Genomic DNA, 25,908 nt, shown 5'->3' with positions numbered 1-25,908 from the left:
TAGTAATCTAGCCACCAACATTCTCCTCCATGTATTAAAATACCCATCTGTGTCTTACCCATCTGTGTCTAACCCATCTGTGTCTAACCCATCTGTGTCTAACCCATCTGTGTCTAACCCATCTGTGTCTAACCCATCTGTGTCTAACCCATCTGTGTCTAACCCATCTGTGTCTAACCCATCTGTGTCTAACCCATCTGTGTCTAACCCATCTGTGTCTAACCCATCTGTGTCTAACCCATCTGTGTCTAACCCATCTGTGTCTAACCCATCTGTGTCTAACCCATCTGTGTCTAACCCATCTGTGTCTAACCCATCTGTGTCTAACCCATCTGTGTCTAACCCATCTGTGTCTAACCCATCTGTGTCTAACCCATCTGTGTCTAACCCATCTGTGTCTAACCCATCTGTGTCTAACCCATCTGTGTCTAACCCATCTGTGTCTAACCCATCTGTGTCTAACCCATCTGTGTCTAACCCATCTGTGTCTAACCCATCTGTGTCTAACCCATCTGTGTCTAACCCATCTGTGTCTAACCCATCTGTGTCTAACCCATCTGTGTCTAACCCATCTGTGTCTAACCCATCTGTGTCTAACCCATCTGTGTCTAACCCATCTGTGTCTAACCCATCTGTGTCTAACCCATCTGTGTCTAACCCATCTGTGTCTAACCCATCTGTGTCTAACCCATCTGTGTCTAACCCATCTGTGTCTAACCCATCTGTGTCTAACCCATCTGTGTCTAACCCATCTGTGTCTAACCCATCTGTGTCTAACCCATCTGTGTCTAACCCATCTGTGTCTAACCCATCTGTGTCTAACCCATCTGTGTCTAACCCATCTGTGTCTAACCCATCTGTGTCTAACCCATCTGTGTCTAACCCATCTGTGTCTAACCCATCTGTGTCTAACCCATCTGTGTCTAACCCATCTGTGTCTAACCCATCTGTGTCTAACCCATCTGTGTCTAACCCATCTGTGTCTAACCCATCTGTGTCTAACCCATCTGTGTCTAACCCATCTGTGTCTAACCCATCTGTGTCTAACCCATCTGTGTCTAACCCATCTGTGTCTAACCCATCTGTGTCTAACCCATCTGTGTCTAACCCATCTGTGTCTAACCCATCTGTGTCTAACCCATCTGTGTCTAACCCATCTGTGTCTAACCCATCTGTGTCTAACCCATCTGTGTCTAACCCATCTGTGTCTAACCCATCTGTGTCTAACCCATCTGTGTCTAACCCATCTGTGTCTAACCCATCTGTGTCTAACCCATCTGTGTCTAACCCATCTGTGTCTAACCCATCTGTGTCTAACCCATCTGTGTCTAACCCATCTGTGTCTAACCCATCTGTGTCTAACCCATCTGTGTCTAACCCATCTGTGTCTAACCCATCTGTGTCTAACCCATCTGTGTCTAACCCATCTGTGTCTAACCCATCTGTGTCTAACCCATCTGTGTCTAACCCATCTGTGTCTAACCCATCTGTGTCTAACCCATCTGTGTCTAACCCATCTGTGTCTAACCCATCTGTGTCTAACCCATCTGTGTCTAACCCATCTGTGTCTAACCCATCTGTGTCTAACCCATCTGTGTCTAACCCATCTGTGTCTAACCCATCTGTGTCTAACCCATCTGTGTCTAACCCATCTGTGTCTAACCCATCTGTGTCTAACCCATCTGTGTCTAACCCATCTGTGTCTAACCCATCTGTGTCTAACCCATCTGTGTCTAACCCATCTGTGTCTAACCCATCTGTGTCTAACCCATCTGTGTCTAACCCATCTGTGTCTAACCCATCTGTGTCTAACCCATCTGTGTCTAACCCATCTGTGTCTAACCCATCTGTGTCTAACCCATCTGTGTCTAACCCATCTGTGTCTAACCCATCTGTGTCTAACCCATCTGTGTCTAACCCATCTGTGTCTAACCCATCTGTGTCTAACCCATCTGTGTCTAACCCATCTGTGTCTAACCCATCTGTGTCTAACCCATCTGTGTCTAACCCATCTGTGTCTAACCCATCTGTGTCTAACCCATCTGTGTCTAACCCATCTGTGTCTAACCCATCTGTGTCTAACCCATCTGTGTCTAACCCATCTGTGTCTAACCCATCTGTGTCTAACCCATCTGTGTCTAACCCATCTGTGTCTAACCCATCTGTGTCTAACCCATCTGTGTCTAACCCATCTGTGTCTAACCCATCTGTGTCTAACCCATCTGTGTCTAACCCATCTGTGTCTAACCCATCTGTGTCTAACCCATCTGTGTCTAACCCATCTGTGTCTAACCCATCTGTGTCTAACCCATCTGTGTCTAACCCATCTGTGTCTAACCCATCTGTGTCTAACCCATCTGTGTCTAACCCATCTGTGTCTAACCCATCTGTGTCTAACCCATCTGTGTCTAACCCATCTGTGTCTAACCCATCTGTGTCTAACCCATCTGTGTCTAACCCATCTGTGTCTAACCCATCTGTGTCTAACCCATCTGTGTCTAACCCATCTGTGTCTAACCCATCTGTGTCTAACCCATCTGTGTCTAACCCATCTGTGTCTAACCCATCTGTGTCTAACCCATCTGTGTCTAACCCATCTGTGTCTAACCCATCTGTGTCTAACCCATCTGTGTCTAACCCATCTGTGTCTAACCCATCTGTGTCTAACCCATCTGTGTCTAACCCATCTGTGTCTAACCCATCTGTGTCTAACCCATCTGTGTCTAACCCATCTGTGTCTAACCCATCTGTGTCTAACCCATCTGTGTCTAACCCATCTGTGTCTAACCCATCTGTGTCTAACCCATCTGTGTCTAACCCATCTGTGTCTAACCCATCTGTGTCTAACCCATCTGTGTCTAACCCATCTGTGTCTAACCCATCTGTGTCTAACCCATCTGTGTCTAACCCATCTGTGTCTAACCCATCTGTGTCTAACCCATCTGTGTCTAACCCATCTGTGTCTAACCCATCTGTGTCTAACCCATCTGTGTCTAACCCATCTGTGTCTAACCCATCTGTGTCTAACCCATCTGTGTCTAACCCATCTGTGTCTAACCCATCTGTGTCTAACCCATCTGTGTCTAACCCATCTGTGTCTAACCCATCTGTGTCTAACCCATCTGTGTCTAACCCATCTGTGTCTAACCCATCTGTGTCTAACCCATCTGTGTCTAACCCATCTGTGTCTAACCCATCTGTGTCTAACCCATCTGTGTCTAACCCATCTGTGTCTAACCCATCTGTGTCTAACCCATCTGTGTCTAACCCATCTGTGTCTAACCCATCTGTGTCTAACCCATCTGTGTCTAACCCATCTGTGTCTAACCCATCTGTGTCTAACCCATCTGTGTCTAACCCATCTGTGTCTAACCCATCTGTGTCTAACCCATCTGTGTCTAACCCATCTGTGTCTAACCCATCTGTGTCTAACCCATCTGTGTCTAACCCATCTGTGTCTAACCCATCTGTGTCTAACCCATCTGTGTCTAACCCATCTGTGTCTAACCCATCTGTGTCTAACCCATCTGTGTCTAACCCATCTGTGTCTAACCCATCTGTGTCTAACCCATCTGTGTCTAACCCATCTGTGTCTAACCCATCTGTGTCTAACCCACCTGTGTCTAACCCCCAGTACTGCTCTCTGCAGAACACATTGGTCTCAGATGTACAGTCAGACAAACACCCTTTCATTGCTACTCTGTCTATCAAACTCCGGCTTGCTATGTTCTTCCAGCCTCCTGCTTGTCTGTCTATTTTACCAGGAGAAAGTGAGGGCTGCAGATGCTGGAGATCAGAGCTGAAAATGTGTTGCTGGAAAAGCGCAGCAGGTCAGGCAGCATCCAAGGAACAGGAGAATCGACGTTTCGGGCATAAGCCTCATGCTAACGGGATGTTTTAAGTGCCTCTCTGTCTCTGTTTAAATCCTTCAGGTGATGGGAATGGCTGTCTTCCTCTCTGGCTGAAGTCACTGATGACTCTCTCTTGCTGTATCAGTGATTGCCATGTGCAAAATGTAGCGATTTCAACATTGCTGGAAATGATCGATCATTCTCACTCATTGGCGCTTGTCATTGAAGACAAAGTCAAGCGTTACAAAAGTTCTGAATACACAATGTTCCTGGGAAAGTTGCAGATGATGACAATACCACCCATCACACCAGCAACATTGAAGCTTATGGCTGAGAAGACAAATTTTTATCAGGTATGGTACTTGGTTGGTGTTATTTTAGACACGTGCTGCAGTGTGTTTACCTGTGACAAACCTATCACTCATGTCTTAGTTCTCCTACTTCCACTTGTGCCATGAACTGTTTTTACCAGCTGCCCCTCCAAAAAGTTGGGTTGTCGTTGGAAAGAATGCTAACATTGGAATAAAGATTAAGTATCTTCCATCGATGAGTGATTACTGGGAAACCATTTAAAACACCAAGTTAACAGTGTCACTGTTCAATTTTCAGAGTAGAAAAATAATTTAAAATAAACAACAAGTATAACTTTATTTTTATTATTCACTCTTGGAATATGCGCACAGCGGGCTGGCCAGCATTTATTGCCTGTTCCCAGTTGCTTTTGAGCAGGTGATGGTGAGCTGCCATGTTGAACTGCAGTTCGTGTGCTCTCAGTTGACCTCTAGTGCCATTAGGGAGGGAATTCCAGGATTTTGACCCAACGGCAGTGAAAGAATAGCAGTCTATTTCCAAGTCAGGATGGTGACTGGCTTGGAGGGGAATTTACAGCTGGTGGTGTTCCTATATATCTGCTGCCCTTGTTCTTCAAGATAGAAGTGGTCGTGGGTTTTGAACGATGTTTGGTGGATTTCTACAGTGCATCTTGTTCATAATATATGCTACTACTACTGAGTGTTGGTGGTGGAGAGAGTGGATGTGGTGCCAGTCAAGTGGACTGTTTTGTATAGTAAAAGTTTATTCTTCATCATAGAATCTGTGTGGAAACAGGTCATTTGGCCCAACAAGTATTATGAATAGCAAGGGTTTAGAGGGATATGGGCCCATTCCTGGCAAATGGGGCTAGATTAATTCAGGATATCTGGACAGCATGGACAAGTTGGACCAAAGGGTCTGTTTTTGTGCTGTACATCTCTGACTCTAAGTCCACACCGACTCTCCGAACAATACTCCACCCATACCCATCCCCCTACCCTATCCGTGTAACCCTGCATTTCCTATGGCTAATCTACTGAGCCTGCACATCCCAGGATTTAGCATTGCCAATCCACCTAAGCTGCACGTCTTTGGTGTCAAGTTTCTTGAGTGTTGTTGGTTCTGCACCCATTGAGGCAAGTGGGGAGAATTCCATCATACTCCTGAATTATGCCTTTTGAATGATGGACAGGCTTAAGGGAGTCGGAAAGTGAGTTACTGACTGCAGTGTTTCTAGCTTCTGACCTGCTCTTGTACCTCTGTTTATATGGGTAAATCTATTTGAGTTTCTGGTCAGTAGTAAGCCTCCGGATGTTGATAGTGGGGGATTCAGTTGTGGTTAAACTATTCAATGTCAAGGGTTGGTGGTTAGATTGTCTTTTATTGGAAATGGTCATTGTCTGGCATTTGTGTTGGTGTTGCCAGGTGCAAATATTACTTGCTACATGCTAGCTCGGATGTTGCCCAGATCTTGTTGCATGGGAGTGTTTCTGTATCAGAGGAGTCATGAATGGTTCTGAAAATTGTGCAGTCATTGCTGAGCGTTCCCACTTCCGCCTCCATGATGGAGAGAAGTTCATTGGTGAAGCAGCTGAAAACAGTTGGGCTGAGAATACCCCTGCAGTATAAGCTTACCTTGTGAACTACCTGAGCCCCGGAGATGGAGGAGCTCAAAGCAGCTGAAGTAATAGTTGGGAGGTTGTGTAACAACATTGTGCCAGTGTTTGTGTATGAATGTGCCTTGTTCCCACATCACTGCCAATGAGCACTGTGTAAGGCTGCCAGTAGGTGGGGCAGTGACCTAGACCATACTTTCCCTCTCATTCCAGGGTGGCGGGCTGTGGGAATGTTCATGGAGGTGGAGGCAACAATACCTTCCTTTTTTGTAATTAATAAAATCTGATTTTAATCCTGGAATAATTATGCATGCACAGACAACTTTACCCATCACCCTTCATTAACAGCACTCCAAATGATAGAACTGTGTACCCTATAAACAATTCTGAATAATACTATCATCTGCATGATACGTACCTTTCCCCTCATGTGTTCTTTCAGCAAGTCACTGAGCATTACAGCATGGAAGCCTTTTCAATCCTCTGTGTTGCTCTCTTACTGATTATCCAGTTACTCCCATGGCTCTTTAGATTTTGAAACCTTAAAATGTCCAAGTTATGTTTGTAAATGTAACCTCTCTTTTTCAAGACCTGTTTTAAATGCTGCATAAATCTTGCTGAAAGATAGACATGATGTCAGAAAACATTTTGGTAATAAGACAATTGCAATAAGACCATGTTTGAAGCAATCTATGTTACAGGGTGAATCTAGTGTTTTCTATTTCCCCAATATATATTAAAATATGTTTACTTTTTTTTTTAAACAGAGGGTTGCACATGTTCTCTGGAATCAGCTCAATAAGGAGAGCAGGGAGCATCACATTACTTCTGTTGAACTCTTCTATAAATTGCACTGCCTTGCTCCTACTGCTAATATTTGTGAGGATATTATTTGTCAGGCATTGCTTCACAAAAATAAAGTAAGTTTCTTTTTGTGTTCAATCATTATTGTACAGTTTGTAAATGTAACGAGTAAATAAAACCAAACTTCATTAGATCCTAATTAACGACGAAAAATGAGTCCCTTGGTTGTGAAGAACCCTTTAAAAAAATGAACAACACCATGTTTTCTATTTGTTTGTAGATTTACAACAGAATCTATTGTACTGTAATAAGATTGCTAAAGACAGAAGTTTTTTTTGATTAAACTCAATTACATTTTTTTTGTCTGTCTGTAGTGCCAAAGAGGTATAATGAACACTGAATGTGTAATTGTATCCCTAATTTTATTTGTAATATTAATTCTTGTAACATTAAATGTCAAATTCACCAAGCAGTCATTTGAGAGAGGGAAAGCTGCACTTATGGTCCCATATTATGTGAATTCACCTGCTCCTGTATTAAGCAGCGGCAACATTAGATTATTATATATTTTGTATTGAAGGGGTTTTTTTTTCCATATGCATTTTTGGGTTTCACTCTTTATTGCTGTTACATTCCAATAAGGTCCAGGAGCCCAAAGTGTTAAATAGCAGAAGCTTTATTATGGAGCTGTTTACAGGCAGCAAGGTTTAAGCTATTTCCTACCCAAAATGGCCAATGACATAATTATGTCACAGGATAAGACTCTCCGAGACAATCCACCATACTTAAACAAATGTACAATAATTACTTTATACAGTTGCAAAATATTTCACTCGTCGCTTTATCAGATACTGGTGAGCTCAGATTTTTAAAAATCTAAGTCTGACCCTGAAATTATGCTCAAAATTGCAACATACTAAGCTTACTGAACCATCCTTTGAAATCTTGAGCAACCTTCAACTCTCCCTCCCACTCTGCCAAGGACATGCAGGTCCTTGGCTGCCTTCCGATGCCTGGAGGAAGAACGCCTCATCTTCCACCTCAGGACCCTCCAACCCCCATGCCATCAATGTGGATCACACCAGTTTCCTCATTCCCCCCCCCCCAACCTTACCCTAGTTCCAACCTTTCAGCTCAGCACCGTCCTCATGACCTGTTCATTCTGTCCATCCTCCCACCTATCTGCAGCACTCTCCCCTCCAACCTCTACCCCTACCTCCATCTACCTATTGCACTCTCAGCTGCCTCTTCGCCTCCCCCCCCGCCTCCCTCCCCCATTTAGCTCTCCACCCCTGAGGCTCCCAGCCTCATTCCTGATGAAGGGTTTTTGCCCAAAACATCAAATCTCTTTTTTCCCCTGCTCCTCGAATGTTGCCGGACCTGCAGTGCTTTTCCAGCACCACACTCTTGACCCCAGCTGTCTATACCTGACATATGCCACCTTTTTTTCTTGACCAGAACCTTAATATCTCTAGTCATCCAATATTCCCTACTCCTTCCAGCCTTGTCCTTCACGTTAACAGGAACACACTGTCCCTTAACTCTCATTACCTCATTGTTGAAAGCTTCCCACATACTTGCTCTGTGAGCAGTCTCCTCCGGTCAACCATTTTGAAAGTTACTGGCTAATACTATCAAACTTGGACTTTCTCCAATTTAGAACTTTCACTGACTCAATGTAACCATATCAGTCTGCAACATCCTTCTGTCCTCTTCACAACATACTTTCCTACCTATCCTTGTTTCATCTGTCTTTGTTCCCCATGTCTAAGTAATTGACATGAATTGTAAAAGATCAAGGTCTCTACACGTCTGAGACTGTGCATATGACTTCCTGCCAATCAGACGAAGACTGATTTTATGCAGACTGTCTGCTTTCTGCCAGCCAATCTTCGATCATGTGAGTGTGTTACTCCCTACACAATGATCTCCTACTCTATCAAGTGGAACTCAAGGAATGTTGTCTGGAAATCAAGTGTTGTATGTTAGCGGGCTCCCCTTTATCCAAAGTGCATGTTACTCTTTTAAAGAACTCCAATAAATTTATTAAATGGGAATTCCATTTCTCACTGCCATGCTGACTCTTCCTGATTACTTTTTGATCACCTCAGTGATCAATGCTACCATCTTCCCCATGGCAGACCTCAAGCTCACTATCCCAATAGTTTCCTGTTTTCTGTTGTCTCCTTTCCCTCCTTTCTTGGAGAGAGGAATTATATTTGCAACTTAGCAGTCTGATAGAGACTTTCCTGAATCTTGTGAATTTTGGAAAGTTAATTCCAAAGTATCTATGACATCGTATTGGTCTCCTCTCTTCAGATCCTAGTATAGAGCCCCTCAGGATCTGGGCCACAGCACCCTCCATTTTGCTCAGTACCACATCATCACGGTTACAATTTTCACCAATTGTCCCTCTCCCTCTACCTCCTGAATTCCAGCTATCGCTGTAGTGTTTCTGCATCCTCTGTAGAAGATAGGAGCAACATGTGTTTATTTCATCTGCCATTTGTTTATCTTGGCCCGGACAATCACAAAGGCCAACCTCCCATCTATAGAATCCATCTACCAGGCCCACTGTCAAGGAAAGGCCGCCAGCATTCTCAAAGATCCATCCATCCCACCCTGGCAATGCTTTTCTACAACCTTTTACCATCAGGGAGAAGGTACAGAATCCTGAACACGTGCACCAGCCGGTTTTGAAACACAGTTTCTACCCTACTGTTGTTAGAATACTGAATGGACTCTCAATCTCTTAGCATTCACCTGTACCTGTGTTTTTGTTTTTGCTGCTGTTTACCTATTATTTACTATCTATGCTACTTCACTCTGTGATCTGTCTGTATTGCTCACAAGACAAAGCTTTTCACTGTGCCAATCAAGTCAATTCGTTCTCATTCACTAGAGATCCGACACTCATTTTGCTAATTATTTTCCCTTTTTAAGGAGTCAATTGCATTTACTGTTTTTTAACCAATTTCAACTGAACAGATCATGAGTCCTGCTGAATACAAAATCATATTTCATTTTTGGAAGCTGGTGATGCGGAGTTCTCAAATCCAAGTGTAATCCCACTTTTTTTTTCTCTATTATTAAGCGAAGTTAACAATCACCATTCACTTCATTCTTCTCGCCCACAGGGAATCCAGTTGGAAGCACTCTTCAGGTTCTCTGTACTGTGGCATTTTACACGAGACATTCAAGGCAACAGAACGTCCTTCTGCAGTCGTTCGTTTGATAGGTAATGTCCTAATCGAGAAAGGAAGTTTTCCTCCTTGAAGACAAAATGTTCTTGTGGGAATTGTCTGGGTGGGCTGGACAGATGGCTGGCAGATTTGTGCCAACATGCAGGAAAGGTAAAAGAAGATTCCGCTGACAATGAGTTGCACTGGGGAATGCAGCTGATTCTGACAGTGTGAGGCTTGCGCTTGGATGATTGGCCACACAGTCCATTGCTCCTCATTAGCGAGCTCTACTGGAAGAGGAATATCTGAAGCATGGGCATACTTCTGTAACCTGGCAACAGTCATTGGGTGAGTCTAGTAAGCCCTTCCATTGTTAAAAACCTGCCAAAGGATATGGGCAACATGGTTGGGCCAATATATACTGTCCATCTGAATTACCCTGGAGGAGTTGGCTGCTTGAACTGCAACAGTCTATTTTATGTAGTTACGCCCAAGATGTTTCTAAGAAGAGAGTTCAAGAACTTTGACCCAGTGGCCATGAAGGAATGGCGATATAGTACTGAGTAAGTCTGGTGGCTTGGTGTGGGCTTAAAGTTTGTGCATCTATGCAGCTGCGATCTTCGAAAGATTGGGAAAAGTAGCGTAAAACTATGTATTCCCAAATGTTGCAGTTTGTGCTGAAGGCAACTGAACATAGCCCAACCACTTTGCTCCAATACAAGAGCAAACAAATGAGGTTGCATTCACAGCGTCCAGGGCTTAAGTCTGACTCAAGGCCTGCTTTTCACCACATCAAAAGCGTGGGGGTGGCCTGGAATCTCTGAAGAATAGCATGGGATAGGTACATGTCCGATGACCAAATTAAAATTTAAAAAGTCTTTTAAGGGGGAGAAAAGGAGATGTGAAGCAGCTTGTTTAGCTAAACGACTGGTTCCTCTTCCATCGATGGGCATGCAGTATAGCTACAGTGATGTGTCAGTTGTGGATTTTTTTTCCCACTTCCCTGCAAACTTATTCCTATCCAGCAGAACCATCCCACACTTATCTGTTAACTCTTGCTTCATGGAGCGTTTTTAAAAATCGCAAAATTTACTTGACCACTTTGTTAAATGTTTTAATTGTGTTTTTAATATTTAATGTCCCATAATATTTGCGAGAGTAAGAACTTGCATCTATGTGTTTAAAGCAGACTGTTGGAAAACCTCCAAGTCAGGCAGCATCTGTGGAGAGAGAAACGGTTAGCCTATAGAGTCAAGCAACAAGGAAACAGACCTTTTGGTCCATCCACGCCAACCAAGTTTCCCAAACTAGACTAGTCCCATTTGCCTGTGTTTATCCTATATCCCTCAATCTTTCCTATCCATCTACCTGTCGAATTGTCTTTTAAATGTTGTAACTGTACATGCATTTACCAATTCCTCTGGCAGTTCATTCTACCCTCTGTGGTAAAGTTACCCCTCTGGTCCCTTTTTAAATCTTTCTCCTCTCATCTTAAAGATATGCGCTCTAGTTTTGAAATCCCCTACCCTAGTCACCTTATCTATGACCCTCATGATTTTATAAACCTCGATAAAGTCACACCTCAACCTCCTACACACCAGGGGAAAAGGTCCCAGCCTATCCAACCTCTCCCTATATCTCAAACCTTCTATTCCTGATAATGTCCTTGTAAATCTTTTCTGCTCTTTCCTGCTGCCTCTCCAATTTAATAGTATCTTTCCGAGACTCAAATGTTTAACTTTGTTTTTCTCTTCACAAGTGTTGCCAGACCTACTGTTTTTTTTTTTTTAAACCAACTTTCTGTTTAAGTTAGATTTTTGGTATCCACAGTACTTTATTTTTATTTGCATATATGAAGCATTTTTAGTCCCCCAAGGACATTGGAATAGGTTTTATAATGGATGAATTTGCAATGAAGTGTGTTTGCTGGGATTGTTACAAGCTCAGCAGCCAAATTTCAGACAGCAAGGCTTTCCTTTGTGAAGTGATGAAGTGGTCGCCAATATAATGTTTTCAGATTATGAAATAGGTCTTGATGCCATGATCTACCAGCTCATTTGCAATGGGGGCAGCACTTGCCATTTACACTTAGTCTGACAGGAGTACCCTAATAACCTAAAGAATAGAAGTTGTAAGTGGAACGGAGTAGTGACATAGAAAAGAGTCTGGAAAAGGTGCTTGGAAATAAGATGGGGAGTGTAGAGAGAGAGAGAGAATTTTAACATGATTGAGGGGTTTAGGAGAATTTAGAACGACATGGGATATGACAGAGAATGATCTTATCATCCACTCAAACTGAGGGAGAAGAACATAGAACATAGAAGAATATAGCGCAGTACAGGCCCTTTGGCCCTCGATGTTGCGCCGATCCAAGCCCACCTAACCTATACTAACCCACTATCCTCCATATACCTATCCAATGCCCGCTTAAATGCCCATAAAGAGGGAGAGTCCACCACTGCTACTGGCAGGGCATTCCATGAACTTACGACTCGCTGAGTGAAGAACCTACCCCTAACTTCAGTCCTATATCAACCCCCCCTTAATTTAAAGCTATGCCCTCTTGTAATACCCGACTCCATACGCGGGAAAAGGTTCACACTGTCAACCTTATCTAACCCCCTAATCATCTTGTACACCTCAATCAAGTCACCCCTAAACCGTCTTTTCTCTAATGAAAACAGCCCCAAGTGTCTCAGTCTTTCCTCATACGATCTTCCTTCCATACCAGGCAACATCCTGGTAAACCTCCTCTGCACCCGTTCCAGTGCCTCCACATCCTTCCTATAGTATGGCGACCAAAACTGCACACAATATTCCAGATGCGGCCGCACCAGAGTCTTATACAACTGCATCATGACCTCAGGACTCCGGAACTCAATTCCTCTACCAATAAAAGCCAGTACGCCATATGCCTTCCTCACCGCACTATTTACCTGGGTGGCAACTTTCAGAGATCTGTGTACATGGACACCAAGATCCCTCTGCTCATCCCTCTACACCAAGTATCCGACCATTAGCCCAGTACCCCATCTTTTTGTTATTCTTCCCAAAGTGAATCACCTCACACTTAGCTACATTGAATTCCATTTGCCACCTTTCTGCCCAGCTCTGCAGCTTCTCTATATCCTGCTGTAACCTGCCGCATCCTTCCTCACTGTCAACAACTCCTCCGACTTTCGTATCATCCGCAAACTTGCTCACCCAACCTTCTAACCCCTCTTCCAGGTCATTTATAAAAATGACAAACAGCAATGGTCCCAAAACAGATCCTTGCGGAACACCGCTAGTGACGGCACTCCATGAAGAAACTTTGCCATCAACTACTACCCTCTGTCTTCTTCCATCCAGCCAATTCCTAATCCAAACCTCCAACTCACCCTCAATGCCATATCTCCGTATTTTCTGCAGTAGCCTACCATGGGGAACCTTATCAAACGCCTTACTAAAATCCATATATACCACATCTACCACTTTCCCCTCATCAACCTCCTTCGTCACCTTTTCAAAGAATTCAATAAGGTTTGTGAGGCACGACCTGCCCTTCACAAAACCATGCTGACTATCCTTGATCACATTATTCCTATCCAGATGTGCATAAATCCTATCCCTTACAATTCTCTCTAAGACTTTGCCCACAACAGAAGTGAGACTCACCGGCCTATAGTTACTAGGGTTATCCCTACTCCCCTTTTTGAACAAGGGAACCACATTTGCTATCCTCCAGTCTTCTGGCACTACTCCTGAAGACAAAGAGGACATAAAAATGAAGGCCAATGGCTCTGCAATCTCCTCCCTTGGTCAGATATTAACATTGCTTTTGATAATGTGGAAATTATTTCGGATTAATTCTGCATTTTGGTAAAGCAAATCTTAGCAGGACTTGTATACCTTAATGGTAAGGACCTAGGGAGTGTTGCTGAACAAAGGGACCTTGGAGCGCAGGTTCATTCTCCTTGAAAGTAGAATCGCAATTAGATAGGATAGTGAAGAAGGTGTTTGTTATACTTTCGTTTATTAGTCAGAGCATTGAGTATAGGAGTCGGAAGGTCATGTTGCAGCTGTACAGGAAGTTGGTTAGGCCACTTTAGGAATACTGTGTACAGTTCTGGTCATCTCCCTATGGGAAGGATGTTGTGAAACTTGAAAGGGTTCAGAAAGGATTAATAAGGATGTTGCCAGGTTTGGAGGATTTGAGCTGTAGAGAGAGGCTGAGGAGGCTGGGGCTGTTTTCCCTGGAGCATCAGCGGCTGAGGGGTGACTTTATAGACGTTTATAAAATCATAAGGGGTATGGATAGGGGAAATAGACAAGATTTCTTCCTAGGGGTGGGGGAGTCCAGAACTAGAGCACATAGGTTTAGGGTGAGGGGGGGAAAAATAGAAAAGGGACCTAAGGGGCAACTTTTTCATGCAGAGGGTGATGCTTATATGGAACGAGCTGCCAGAGGAACAGGTGGAGGCTGGTACAATTGCAACATTTAAAAGTTATTTGGATGGGTATATGAATAAGAAGGGTTCAGATGGATATGGGCTAGGTGCTGGCAAATGGGACTAGATTAGGTTAGCCTATCTGGTCAGCATGGACGAGTTGGACCGAAGGGTCTGTTCACGTGCTGTACGTCTCTATGACTATGATGGATATATTTACACTGTTTCTTTGTAAATGCCTGGTGTGACCTAACCGTTTTTGTTTGCCCCTGGTATTCAGGAGTCTCTTTGTGGTGTTGGACAGCCTGAACTGTTCAGATGGAGCGATTGGGGCAGCAGCACAGGGTTGGTTGATCCGTGCCCTCTCCCTTAATGATGTTGCTCGGATTCTGGAACCTGTCTTCCTGTTGCTTCTTCACCCCAAGACCCAACGCACCTCCATTCTGTGCCTGAAAAAGAAAGTCCTAGGAGGTAATAGCAAATATTGCTTGGGTGCACCTTTTCTGATTTGTGAAAAACATGATGAGCTTTGCCAGCTAATATGACTGTTGTTCCTCAGGAATGGCCTATTTGAGGGTACCCCGAGAGAAAATCTTTCCACTTGCAGATAAGACTGGATTTGAGGACCATAAGTAGTCACTAATAAATCCAGTGGGCAATTCAGGAAAAATGTTTGTCAGAGTGGTTTTTTATATGGCTGTGGGAATAGTTCAAGGGAACTGCATAGATGCATTTAATTGGAAGCCAGAAAAACCCACTCAGAAGAAAAGGGTTTTGAAGGAGAGAGTTACGAAGTTGGTCTATGTGAATGGTAAACACTGCTATGGATCACCTGGACCAAATTACCTGCTTTCACTGTTGTATAAGAACTGTGTATAATCTATATGAATTTCTGGTTTTGTCCAATTCTAACTTGCATACATTGCTTCATAATTAGTGCATTTGCTATGAAATGTTTGCTGGAATTGTTGCAAGCTCAGTTTTAAACTATACAAATTAACTACAATATTTTCTGTAATGTTTTCAAGTTGCTTTCTGATTCCTGACTGTTTACACAGGTCTGTCCATCAAGAACAGAATTTTGAGTGGGCTTTGGTTATGCAGGAGATGCAGTGACCCCTGCAGATTTAAACTTTATTCCTTCGTACACAATTTAAAATATTCTGAATCTGATTTTAAAAATTTATTTTACTTAAGTTTTGACTTTTCAACCTTTATTTTAAACCACCGTCTCTCCCTCAAATGCTTCTCCTGATGGTTGTGTAAACGCAAGTTTCAACTTCTTAGTACTCGCTGGGAAAATAAGTTTTATTTTCTGAATTCCTTACTGGATTCCTTGGTGATTATTGATGGATTCTAGTTATGTGCTTCCCCACATGACAGAACAGTCTCTCTGTATTCACCCTCTCAAAACCTTTCACAATTTTCAAGACCTCTGTTAGGTCACCACTTTCCTTTTTTGGTAGAAAAGAGAGACCCTGCCTGTTATTCCTTTCCTGCTCTTTATTCCCCCACATTTTACTGGTGTTCTTCTAGTAAATGTTCTGTATGTCCACTCCAGTGCATTTAAATCCTTCTTATAAAATGGCAACCAGAACTATCCATATCCTAGGGGCTACCATTGAACGGGATCAGCTATATTAATACTGCGGCTACAAGTGGAGGTCACAGGCTAGTAGGTTTGAAGTGAGTAACTTGCCTCTTGACATCCCCCAGAGTCTGTTCACCATCTACAAGGTACAAGTCAGGAGCCATGCAGGACAAAGCAATTTGTTTGACACAACTTCAAGACCACATTCACTTCCTCCACCACATTAGCAGAAGTCTGCACCATATAAGAATGCATTACAGAAATTCACCCAAAACTACTTAAACCCTGTCCAAATCCATGTTGTTCCCATCAAGAGTCCAGCAGTATCCCTCAGGAATGGGTGATAGTTTTGTTTCCTTTTCCACCCCATTGCACTGCACTATTTCCAGTGGTAGCCAACTTGTTCTGAAGCTAATTATCACCATTCAAAATGCAACTGCAGAAGATTAGCAAAACCAGCAGAAATTGAATAGAGCAAGTCCCTCCATCCCACAAAAGGCAGCAACTTTGCCAGTTGAGCCATTATGGAAATGAGTGTTGGTGCTGCTGAGTTTAAAGATCTGCATGCTATAGGATTATTTCATACAGACTTCCAAAGTAAGTGGTAAATGTAGATTTTTTTTTTTCTCTCTCCCTTGTATTTCAGAAGACGTCCAGTATTTGTACAGCAGAGTGTCTACCTGTCCAAAAGCATTTAGTACGCCGCTGGAAATGGTTGAAACAAGTTCTGAGGAAAGCTGTATATTTGCTCATGTTTCATCAGTGGACAGGGATGCTCTTTGGGCCGAAGTGGAGGGAGAGCCTGAAAGGTCTGCCCTTCATCGAGAGGGTATGAGGAAAAATACCAACCACTCATTTAGTGAACAGTCTCAGAATATTCCTCTGGAAGACAGCAAGGATAGCAGTGAGCACACAGAATCCATCGATACCAGCTCAGGCGCTATCTCTTCAGGAATCACCTCATCAGTTTCACCACCATCCCCAGAGCATCAAGATACCATGAGCAACACTGAAGAAGATGGGCTTGGGTTACAAGAGAGAGCTGGCATGGATGGAATGGCTAATAACGGCCCTCGATCCAAAACCCAGTTGATGCTTGTTCACACTGACTCTGAGAAAACGCAGATGTCACAATCACTATCCAGTGACGAAGAGGACATAGATTTGGAACTGCAATTAATTACCCGAGAAAAGCTTCTAAAACGGCAACAAGAGAGACATGCCTTAGTAGAAGCTTTGTTTAAGCACGTTTTGTTATATGTACAGCCTTATGATTCAAAACGGGTATTGTATGCTTTTTCTGTCCTAGAAGCTGTATTGAAAACTACTCCCAAAGAATTTATTGAGGCGCTGTCTGCCTCATGTATGGACACCAACTCCAGCAGCCAGCTCAATCTGATACATAACCTCCTAGTGCGCCATCAGGAGTCCCTCATGGGTATGGGCTTTTATGGGAAGCTTTCAACTCGGGCATTGCCCACATGCTATCACCATTCCTCCTTCATCGAATTGCTCATTTGCCTGTGTCTGAATTTCCTGAGGTCCTATTATCCGCGCCAGACAAGGGTGAATCACAAGGATTTGCTGGGAAACCGGGACGTTCAAGTGAATAGTGTCCAAGTGCTGATTCGGATTGTCTCACAGCTGGTTGCCATTGTCAAGTGGGCTGACTCCAAGAACATTGACCTTATCAGCAGCTTATTGACCAAGTGGAAGGTTCAGGAGATAGTGCTGCTTTCCCTCTCTGCCTCCATGTACATCAGTGAGAAGAGCTACAAGCTCAGCATTGCAGAATCCAGTGATGAATTCAATGAAGATGGCCTCTCTGAGGAAAGTCTCATTAACTTTGGTCAGGACCAGATTTGGAGTGAGCACCCACTGCAGATTGAGCTCCTGAAGTTGCTGCAGGTCATGATTGTGCTGGAGCACCATCTTGGTCAGACAGCTGATGAACATGAGGGCTCTTCTGACCTTTCCAAGGAGTGGCATAAGATCATGAGCTTCCAACAGTCCATCACTGCTATGGGTTATGTCGAATCTCAGGCAATCACTGCTCAAGGCATGTTTGTGTCAGCAGTTGTCAGAGCTTTAGAGCCACAGTATGGTTACAGCATTCACCCACCATGGGTGAGCCTGGTTACTGCCTCCCTACCTTACCTTGGAAAATCCTTGGGACTGGTTGTTGCACCGTTTGTTGCACGGATCTGTAGAAACCTGGATGATCTTGTTCTCCAGGAGGAATGTGAGAGTGAAAAGAACACACAAAGGTACGCAATTATCAGTACCATTTCCAATAGGTGTCACCGTAACCCATTGGGCCTCATGTGATACTGGTTGTTTACATCCTCTTTCATTGATTTACTTTATCATGTAACTAATGACATTTGCTACTTTGGGGTTTGATGTAAGCAATCATAAGAATACCAAATCTCAGAGGAAGTAACAGTTCACACTGCTTGACATGAATTTACTATTTTAGCTGGAAAATTGATCTGGTATTGGCATCACCATTGAGGATGCACCAGGGAACACCAGTCAACTGTCAAACCTTTGTTTAAATTCAAGCAAAGCAAATAGGCTCTAGTCATGGCATTGCTTTGAGTCAGAGTTCACTTGCCAATTAAACTGCATCCTCTTCTCATGCATTATAAGTTGTAGTTCCCTTAGAAATTTGGTATTCTTGCAACTTTGGCCTGAAAGTGCAATAGGAAAATCTTAAATGGCTTGTCTGTTTTTGGGGAGTGTTCTAGCCCTCTTCTACCAAGTGACCATTTGAAGCAATAATAGTCCAACCAGTTCTTACATTTAGCATGATGCAGCTCTACATGCAACTTTAATTTTGAAATTCCTGTGGTGCTCAATCACCACCTACAGGGCCATCAGAGATGGTAATAAAAACTCACAACCCAGGAACAAGCAGATATCCTACTGTCCTGTACTGCAGTAACTTCTGTAATGCCACAGAAATTCTAGTTATCTTTGCTTACAACTTATATACATTTGGTGAGGCTTGAACTCTGCAAACGTGTGCTTAATTGCATGCATTTACTGAGCATTAATCTGAGGCAGTAAAAATTGTTTTGCCTTTTTGAGAATGTTTACTTTCTCTAAGTGTGCTTAGGCCACTTTTGGAATACTGCATTCCGTTCTGGTCTCCCTGCAACAGGAAGGATGTTGTGAAACTTGTGAATCTTTTCTGAACCTTTGCAAGGACGTTGCCAGGGTTGGAGAGTTTGGGAGGCTGAATAGGCTGGGGCTACTTTCCCTGGGCGTCGGAGGCTGAGGTGTAATCTTAAAGGTTTATAAAATCATAAGAGGCAGAGAGGGTGAACAGTCAAGGTCTTTTCCCCAAGGTAAGGGAGTCAAAAACTAGATGACATAAGGTTAAGGTGCGAATGGAAAGATTTAAAAGGGACCTAAGGGGCAGCTTTTTCATGCAGAGGATGGTGCATGTATGGAATAAGCTGTCAGAGCTGGTGGAGGCTGGTGCAATTACAGCATTTAAAAGGCATCTGGTTGGGTACATGAGTAAGAATGGTTTACTGGGATATTGGCCAAATGCTGACAAATGGACCAGATTTATTTAGGATATCTGGTCACTCAGACAAGTTGGAATGAAGGATCTCTTGCCATGCTGTACAACTGTAACTCTATAAATATCCTTTTAAAAAGCTCTTGATGAGCTTTATAATTGAATACTTTCGAAATTTAATTCAGTGCCTCCTTGATATAATCTAGGTAATGTGCAGCTAAATTTGAGATGGCCTTTTTCAAAGGAATGTATGAACAATTGTCTCGATTCAGTTTGAAGTCAGTCAGGATCTGAATCTGAATTTCTGCTGCTCTTTTATATCGTTAAGACTTGGACCCTGTGTCAACCTAGTATCTGAGTGCAGTTTATATACTTGCAGAGAGTTGTTTTAAATTATAATTGGAAAATACTGGAAATTCGCAGCAAGTAAGAACAGGATTAGGCCATTCAGACTGAGGAGTTTACTTTGTCATTCATTATGATCATGGCTGATTATCCAACTCAGTAACCTGCTCTTGGTTTTCCCCATATCCTTTCATCACTTTAGGTCCAAGTGCTATATAATGTTTGCCCTCAACTACTTTAGTGGTAGTGAATTCCACAGGCTCCACACTCTGTGAAGATATTTCTCTTCGTCTCTGTCGTATCTGGTGTCCTTAGCTGTGGTTCTGGACTGAACTGCCAATGGGAGCCATCCTTCCTGCATGTACCAAAAAACCCAAGAATCAGAAACAAAATCAGAAATTGCTGGCAAAACTTCGGTGTGACAGTATCTGTGGAGAGAAAACAGTTAGCATTTCTGGTCCAGTGACCTTTCTCCAGTACAGGTCTGACCCGAAATGTTAACTCTGCTTTCTGTCCACAGACACGGTCAGACCTGCTGAATTTTTCCAGCAATTTCTGATTTTGTTCCTGTGTCTTGTCGTGTTAGAATCTAACAGTTTCTCAGATTCTTCTGCCCACTCTCATCTTCTCTCCCCCCCCCCCCCACTCACCTTCCCCCCCCCCACTCATCTTCTCCCCCCCCCCCCCCCCACTCATCTTCTCCCCCCCCCCCCGCCCCCACTCTCATCATTCCCCCCCCCCCCAAGTCTCATTTCCCCCCCCAAGTCTCATTTCCCCCCCCAAGTCTCATTTCCCCCCCCAAGTCTCATTTCCCCCCCCAAGTCTCATTTTCCCCCCCCCCAGTCTCATTTTCCCCCCCCCCAGTCTCATTTTCCCCCCCCCCCAGTCTCATTTCCCCCCCCCCCCAGTCTCATTTTCCCCCCCCCCAGTCTCATTTTCCCCCCCCCAGTCTCATTTTCCCCCCCCCAGTCTCATTTCCCCCCCCCAGTCTCATTTCCCCCCCCCAGTCTCATTTCCCCACCCCCCCAGTCTCATCTCCCCCCCCCCCCACCCCCCCAGTCTCATCTTCCCCCCCCCCCAGTCTCATCTCCCCCCCCCCCCCCCCCAGTCTCATCTCCCCCCCCCCCCCCAGTCTCATCTCCCCCCCCCCCCCCCCCCAGTCTCATCTTCTCCCCCCCCCCCCAGTCTCATCTTCTCCCCCCCCCGTCTCATCTTCTTCCCCCCCCCCCAGTCTCATCTTCTTCCCCCCCCCCCAGTCTCATCTTCTTCCCCCCCCCCAGTCTCATCTTCTTCCCCCCCCCCCCAGTCTCATTTCCCCACCCCCCCAGTCTCATCTCCCCCCCCCCCACCCCCCCAGTCTCATCTTCCCCCCCCCCCCAGTCTCATCTCCCCCCCCCCCCCCCAGTCTCATCTCCCCCCTCCCCCCCAGTCTCATCTCCCCCCCCTCCCCCCCAGTCTCATCTTCTCCCCCCCCCCCCCCAGTCTCATCTTCTCCCCCCCCCGTCTCATCTTCTCCCCCCCCCCCCAGTCTCATCTTCTTCCCCCCCCCCCCAGTCTCATCTTCTTCCCCCCCCCCCAGTCTCATCTTCTTCCCCCCCCCCCCCCAGTCTCATCTTCTTCCCCCCCCCCCCCCAGTCTCATCTTCTCCCACCCCAGTCTCATCTTCTCCCACCCCAGTCTCATCTTCTCCCACCCCAGTCTCATCTTCTCCCACCCCAGTCTCATCTTCTCCCACCCCAGTCTCATCTTCTCCCCCCCCAGTCTCATCTTCTCCCCCCCCAGTCTCATCTTCTCCCCCCCCAGTCTCATCTTCTCCCCCCCCAGTCTCATCTTCTCCCCCCCCAGTCTCATCTCTCCCCCCCCCAGTCTCATCTTCTCCCCCCTCCCCCCAGTCTCATCTTCTCCCCCCTCCCCCCAGTCTCATCTTCTCCCCCCTCCCCCCAGTCTCATCTTCTCCCCCCTCCCCCCAGTCTCATCTTCTCCCCCCCCCCCAGTCTCATCTTCTCCCCCCCCCCCCAGTCTCATCTTCTCCCCCCCCCCAGTCTCATCTTCTCCCCCCCCCCCCCAGTCTCATCTTCTCCCCCCCCCCCAGTCTCATCTTCTCCCCCCCCCAGTCTCATCTTCTCCCCCCCCCAGTCTCATCTTCTCCCCCCCCCAGTCTCATCTTCTCCCCCCCCCAGTCTCATCTTCTCCCCCCCCCAGTCTCATCTTCTCCCCACCCCAGTCTCATCTTCTCCCCCCCCCAGTCTCATCTTTCCCCCCCCCCCCCAGTCTCATCTTCTCCCCCCCCCAGTCTCATCTTCTCCCCCCCCCAGTCTCATCTTCTCCCCCCCCCAGTCTCATCTTCTCCCCCCCCCCAGTCTCATCTTCTCCCCCCCCAGTCTCATCTTCTCCCCCCCCAGTCTCATCTTCTCCCCCCCCAGTCTCATCTTCTCCCCCCCCAGTCTCATCTTCCCCCCCCCCCCCCAGTCTCATCTTCCCCCCCCCCCCCCAGTCTCATCTTCCCCCCCCCCCCCAGTCTCATCTTCCCCCCCCCCCCAGTCTCATCTTCCCCCCCCCCCCAGTCTCATCTTCCCCCCCCCCCCAGTCTCATCTTCCCCCCCCCCCCAGTCTCATCTTCCCCCCCCCCCCCAGTCTCATCTTCCCCCCCCCCCCAGTCTCATCTTCCCCCCCCCCCAGTCTCATCTTCCCCCCCCCCCCCCAGTCTCATCTTCCCCCCCCCCCCAGTCTCATCTTCCCCCCCCCCCAGTCTCATCTTCCCCCCCCCCCCCCAGTCTCATCTTCCCCCCCCCCCAGTCTCATCTTCCCCCCCCCCCCCCAGTCTCATCTTCCCCCCCCCCCCCCAGTCTCATCTTCCCCCCCCCCCCAGTCTCATCTTCCCCCCCCCCCCCCAGTCTCATCTTCTCTCCCCCCCCCCCAGTCTCATCTTCCCCACCCCCCAGTCTCATCTTCCCCACCCCCCAGTCTCATCTTCCCCACCCCCCAGTCTCATCTTCCCCACCCCCCAGTCTCATCTTCCCCACCCCCCAGTCTCATCTTCCCCCCCCCCCCCCCAGTCTCATTCCCCCCCCCCAGTCTCATTCTCCCCCCCCCCAGTCTCATTCCCCCCCCCCCAGTCTCATTCCCCCCCCCCCAGTCTCATTCCCCCCCCCCCAGTCTCATCCCCCCCCCCCCCAGTCTCATCCCCCCCCCCCCCAGTCTCATCCCCCCCCCCCAGTCTCATCCTCCCCCCCCCCCCCCAGTCTCATTTCCCCCCCCCCCAGTCTCATTTCCCCCCCCCCCAGTCTCATTTCCCCCCCCCCCAGTCTCATTTCCCCCCCCCCCAGTCTCATTCCCCCCCCCCCCCAGTCTCATTTCCCCCCCCCCCGTCTCATCTTCCCCCCCCCCCCCAAGTCTCATCTTCCCCCCCCCCCCCCCCGTCTCATCTTCTCCCCCCCCCCCTCTCATCTTCTCCCCCCCCCCCCCCCCCCCCCGTCTCATCTTCTCCTTCCCCCCCGGTCTCATCTTTCCCCCCCCCCCGGTCTCATCTTTCCCCCCCCCCCTCATCTCCCCCACCCCCCACTCTCATCTCCCCCACCCCCCGTCTCATCTCGCCCCCCCCAGTCTCAACTTCCCCCCCCCACTCTCAACTTCCCCCCCCCCCCACTCTCATCTTCCCCCCCCACTCTCATCTTTCTCCCCCCCACTCTCATCTTTCTCCCCCCCACTCTCCTCTTTCCCCCCCCGTCTCATCTTCTCCCCCCCGTCTCATTTTCTTCCCCCCCCCCCCAGTCTCATTTTCATCTTCCCCCCCCCCCCCAGTCTCCTCTTCTCCCCCCCCCCCACTCTCATCTTCCCCCCCCACTCTCATCTTTCTCCCCCCCACTCTCCTCTTTCCCCCCCCGTCTCATCTTCTCCCCCCCGTCTCATTTTCTTCCCCCCCCCCAGTCTCATTTTCATCTCCCCCCCCCCCCCCCCAGTCTCATCTTCCCCCCCCCCCCCAGTCTCCTCTTCTCCCCCCCCCCCCCCAGTCTCCTCTTCTCCCCCCCCCAGTCTCCTCTTCTCCCCCCCCAGTTTCATCTCCCCCCCCCGCCCCCCCCAGTTTCATCTCCCCCCCCCCCCCCCAGTTTCATCTCCCCCCCCCCCCCAGTTTCATCTCCCCCCCCCCCCACTCTCATCTCCCCCCCCCCCCCACTCTCATCTCCCCCCCCCCCCCACTCTCATCTCCCCCCCCCACTCTCATCTCCCCCCCCCAGTCTCATCTCCCCCCCCCCCCCACTCTCATCTCCCCCCCCACTCTCATCTCCCCCCCCCACTCTCATCTCCCCCCCCACTCTCATCTCCCCCCCCACTCTCATCTCCCCCCCCACTCTCATCTCCCCCCCCACTCTCATCTCCCCCCCCACTCTCATCTCCCCCCCCACTCTCATCTCCCCCCCCACTCTCATCTCCCCCCCCACTCTCATCTCCCCCCCCACTCTCATCTCCCCCCCCACTCTCATCTCCCCCCCCACTCTCATCTCCCCCCCCCACTCTCATCTCCCCCCCCCACTCTCATCTCCCCCCCCACTCTCATCTCCCCCCCCCCCTCTCATCTCCCCCCCCCCACTCTCATCTCCCCCCCCCCCACTCTCATCTCCCCCCCCCCCCACTCTCATCTCCCCCCCCCCAGTCTCATCTCCCCCCCCCCACTCTCATCTCCCCCCCCAGTCTCATCTTCCCCCCCCCCACTCTCATCTCCCCCCCCCCCCCACTCTCATCTTCCCCCCCCCCCCCCAGTCTCATCTTCCCCCCCCCCCCAGTCTCATCTTCCCCCCCCCCCCCAGTCTCATCTTCCCCCCCCCCCCCAGTCTCATCTTCCCCCCCCCCCCCAGACTCATCTTCTCTCCCCCCCCCCCCCCCAGACTCATCTTCTCCCCCCCCCAGTCTCATCTTCCCCCCCCCCCCCCACTCTCATCTTCCCCACCCCCCACTCTCATCTTCCCCACCCCCCACTCTCATCTTCCCCACCCCCCCCAGTCTCATCTTCCCCCCCCCCCCCGTCTCATCTTCTCCCCCCCCCCGTCTCATCTTCTCCCCCCCCCCGTCTCATCTTCTCCCCCCCCCCGTCTCATCTTCTCCCCCCCGTCTCATTTTCTTCCCCCCCCCCCAGTCTCATTTTCATCTTCCCCCCCCCCCAGTCTCATCTTCCCCCCCCCCCCAGTCTCCTCTTCTCCCCCCCCCCCCAGTCTCCTCTTCTCCCCCCCCCCAGTCTCCTCTTCTCCCCCCCCCCAGTCTCCTCTTCTCCCCCCCCCAGTCTCCTCTTCTCCCCCCCCAGTTTCATCTCCCCCCCCCCCCCCAGTCTCATTCCCCCCCCCCCAGTCTCATTCCCCCCCCCCAGTCTCATTCCCCCCCCCCCAGTCTCATTCCCCCCCCCCCAGTCTCATTCCCCCCCCCCAGTCTCATTTCCCCCCCCCCCAGTCTCATTTCCCCCCCCCCCCAGTCTCATTTCCCCCCCCCCAGTCTCATTTTCCCCCCCCCCAGTCTCATTCCCCCCCCCCCCCCAAGTCTCATTTCCCCCCCCCCGTCTCATCTTCCCCCCCCCCCCCCCAAGTCTCATCTTCCCCCCCCCCCCCAGTCTCATCTCCCCCCCCCCCCCGTCTCATCTTCTCCCCCCCCCCGTCTCATCTTCTCCCCCCCGTCTCATTTTCTTCCCCCCCCCCCAGTCTCATTTTCATCTTCCCCCCCCCCCAGTCTCATCTTCCCCCCCCCCCCCCCAGTCTCCTCTTCTCCCCCCCCCCCAGTCTCCTCTTCTCCCCCCCCCCAGTCTCCTCTTCTCCCCCCCCAGTTTCATCTCCCCCCCCCCCCCCCCAGTTTCATCTCCCCCCCCCCCCAGTTTCATCTCCCCCCCCCCCAGTTTCATCTCCCCCCCCCCCCCCACTCTCATCTCCCCCCCCCCCCACTCTCATCTCCCCCCCCCCCCACTCTCATCTCCCCCCCCCCACTCTCATCTCCCCCCCCCCACTCTCATCTCCCCCCCCCCCACTCTCATCTCCCCCCCCACTCTCATCTCCCCCCCCACTCTCATCTCCCCCCCCCCCACTCTCATCTCCCCCCCCACTCTCATCTCCCCCCCCACTCTCATCTCCCCCCCCCACTCTCATCTCCCCCCCCCACTCTCATCTCCCCCCCCACTCTCATCTCCCCCCCCACTCTCATCTCCCCCCCACTCTCATCTCCCCCCCCACTCTCATCTCCCCCCCCACTCTCATCTCCCCCCCCACTCT

The 25,908-nt window shown here is 48.5% G+C and overlaps 1 protein-coding gene across 4 annotated transcripts in view; it reads left to right on the top strand.

Annotated features, from left to right (window-relative positions):
• The window catches only part of dop1b (DOP1 leucine zipper like protein B), a 150,884-nt gene that overhangs the window by 68,989 nt on the left and 55,987 nt on the right, over window positions 1-25,908 (top strand). For all 4 annotated transcript variants that reach the window (XM_043701242.2, XM_087992537.1, XM_087992538.1 and 1 more), the window contains 5 exons: window positions 3,933-4,204; window positions 6,547-6,699; window positions 9,721-9,821; window positions 14,476-14,666; window positions 16,433-18,053. In XM_043701242.2, the coding sequence (XP_043557177.2) occupies window positions 3,933-4,204; window positions 6,547-6,699; window positions 9,721-9,821; window positions 14,476-14,666; window positions 16,433-18,053 (2,338 nt within the window). The remainder of the gene's footprint in view (window positions 1-3,932; window positions 4,205-6,546; window positions 6,700-9,720; window positions 9,822-14,475; window positions 14,667-16,432; window positions 18,054-25,908) is intronic.

Source organism: Chiloscyllium plagiosum, unplaced genomic scaffold, assembly GCF_037043375.1.
Source record: "Chiloscyllium plagiosum isolate Xiang-an unplaced genomic scaffold, Cpla_swu_hap1 HiC_scaffold_12, whole genome shotgun sequence".
Lineage (NCBI taxonomy): Eukaryota > Metazoa > Chordata > Chondrichthyes > Orectolobiformes > Hemiscylliidae > Chiloscyllium > Chiloscyllium plagiosum.
This window is presented reverse-complemented; position numbering and strand designations above follow the sequence as displayed.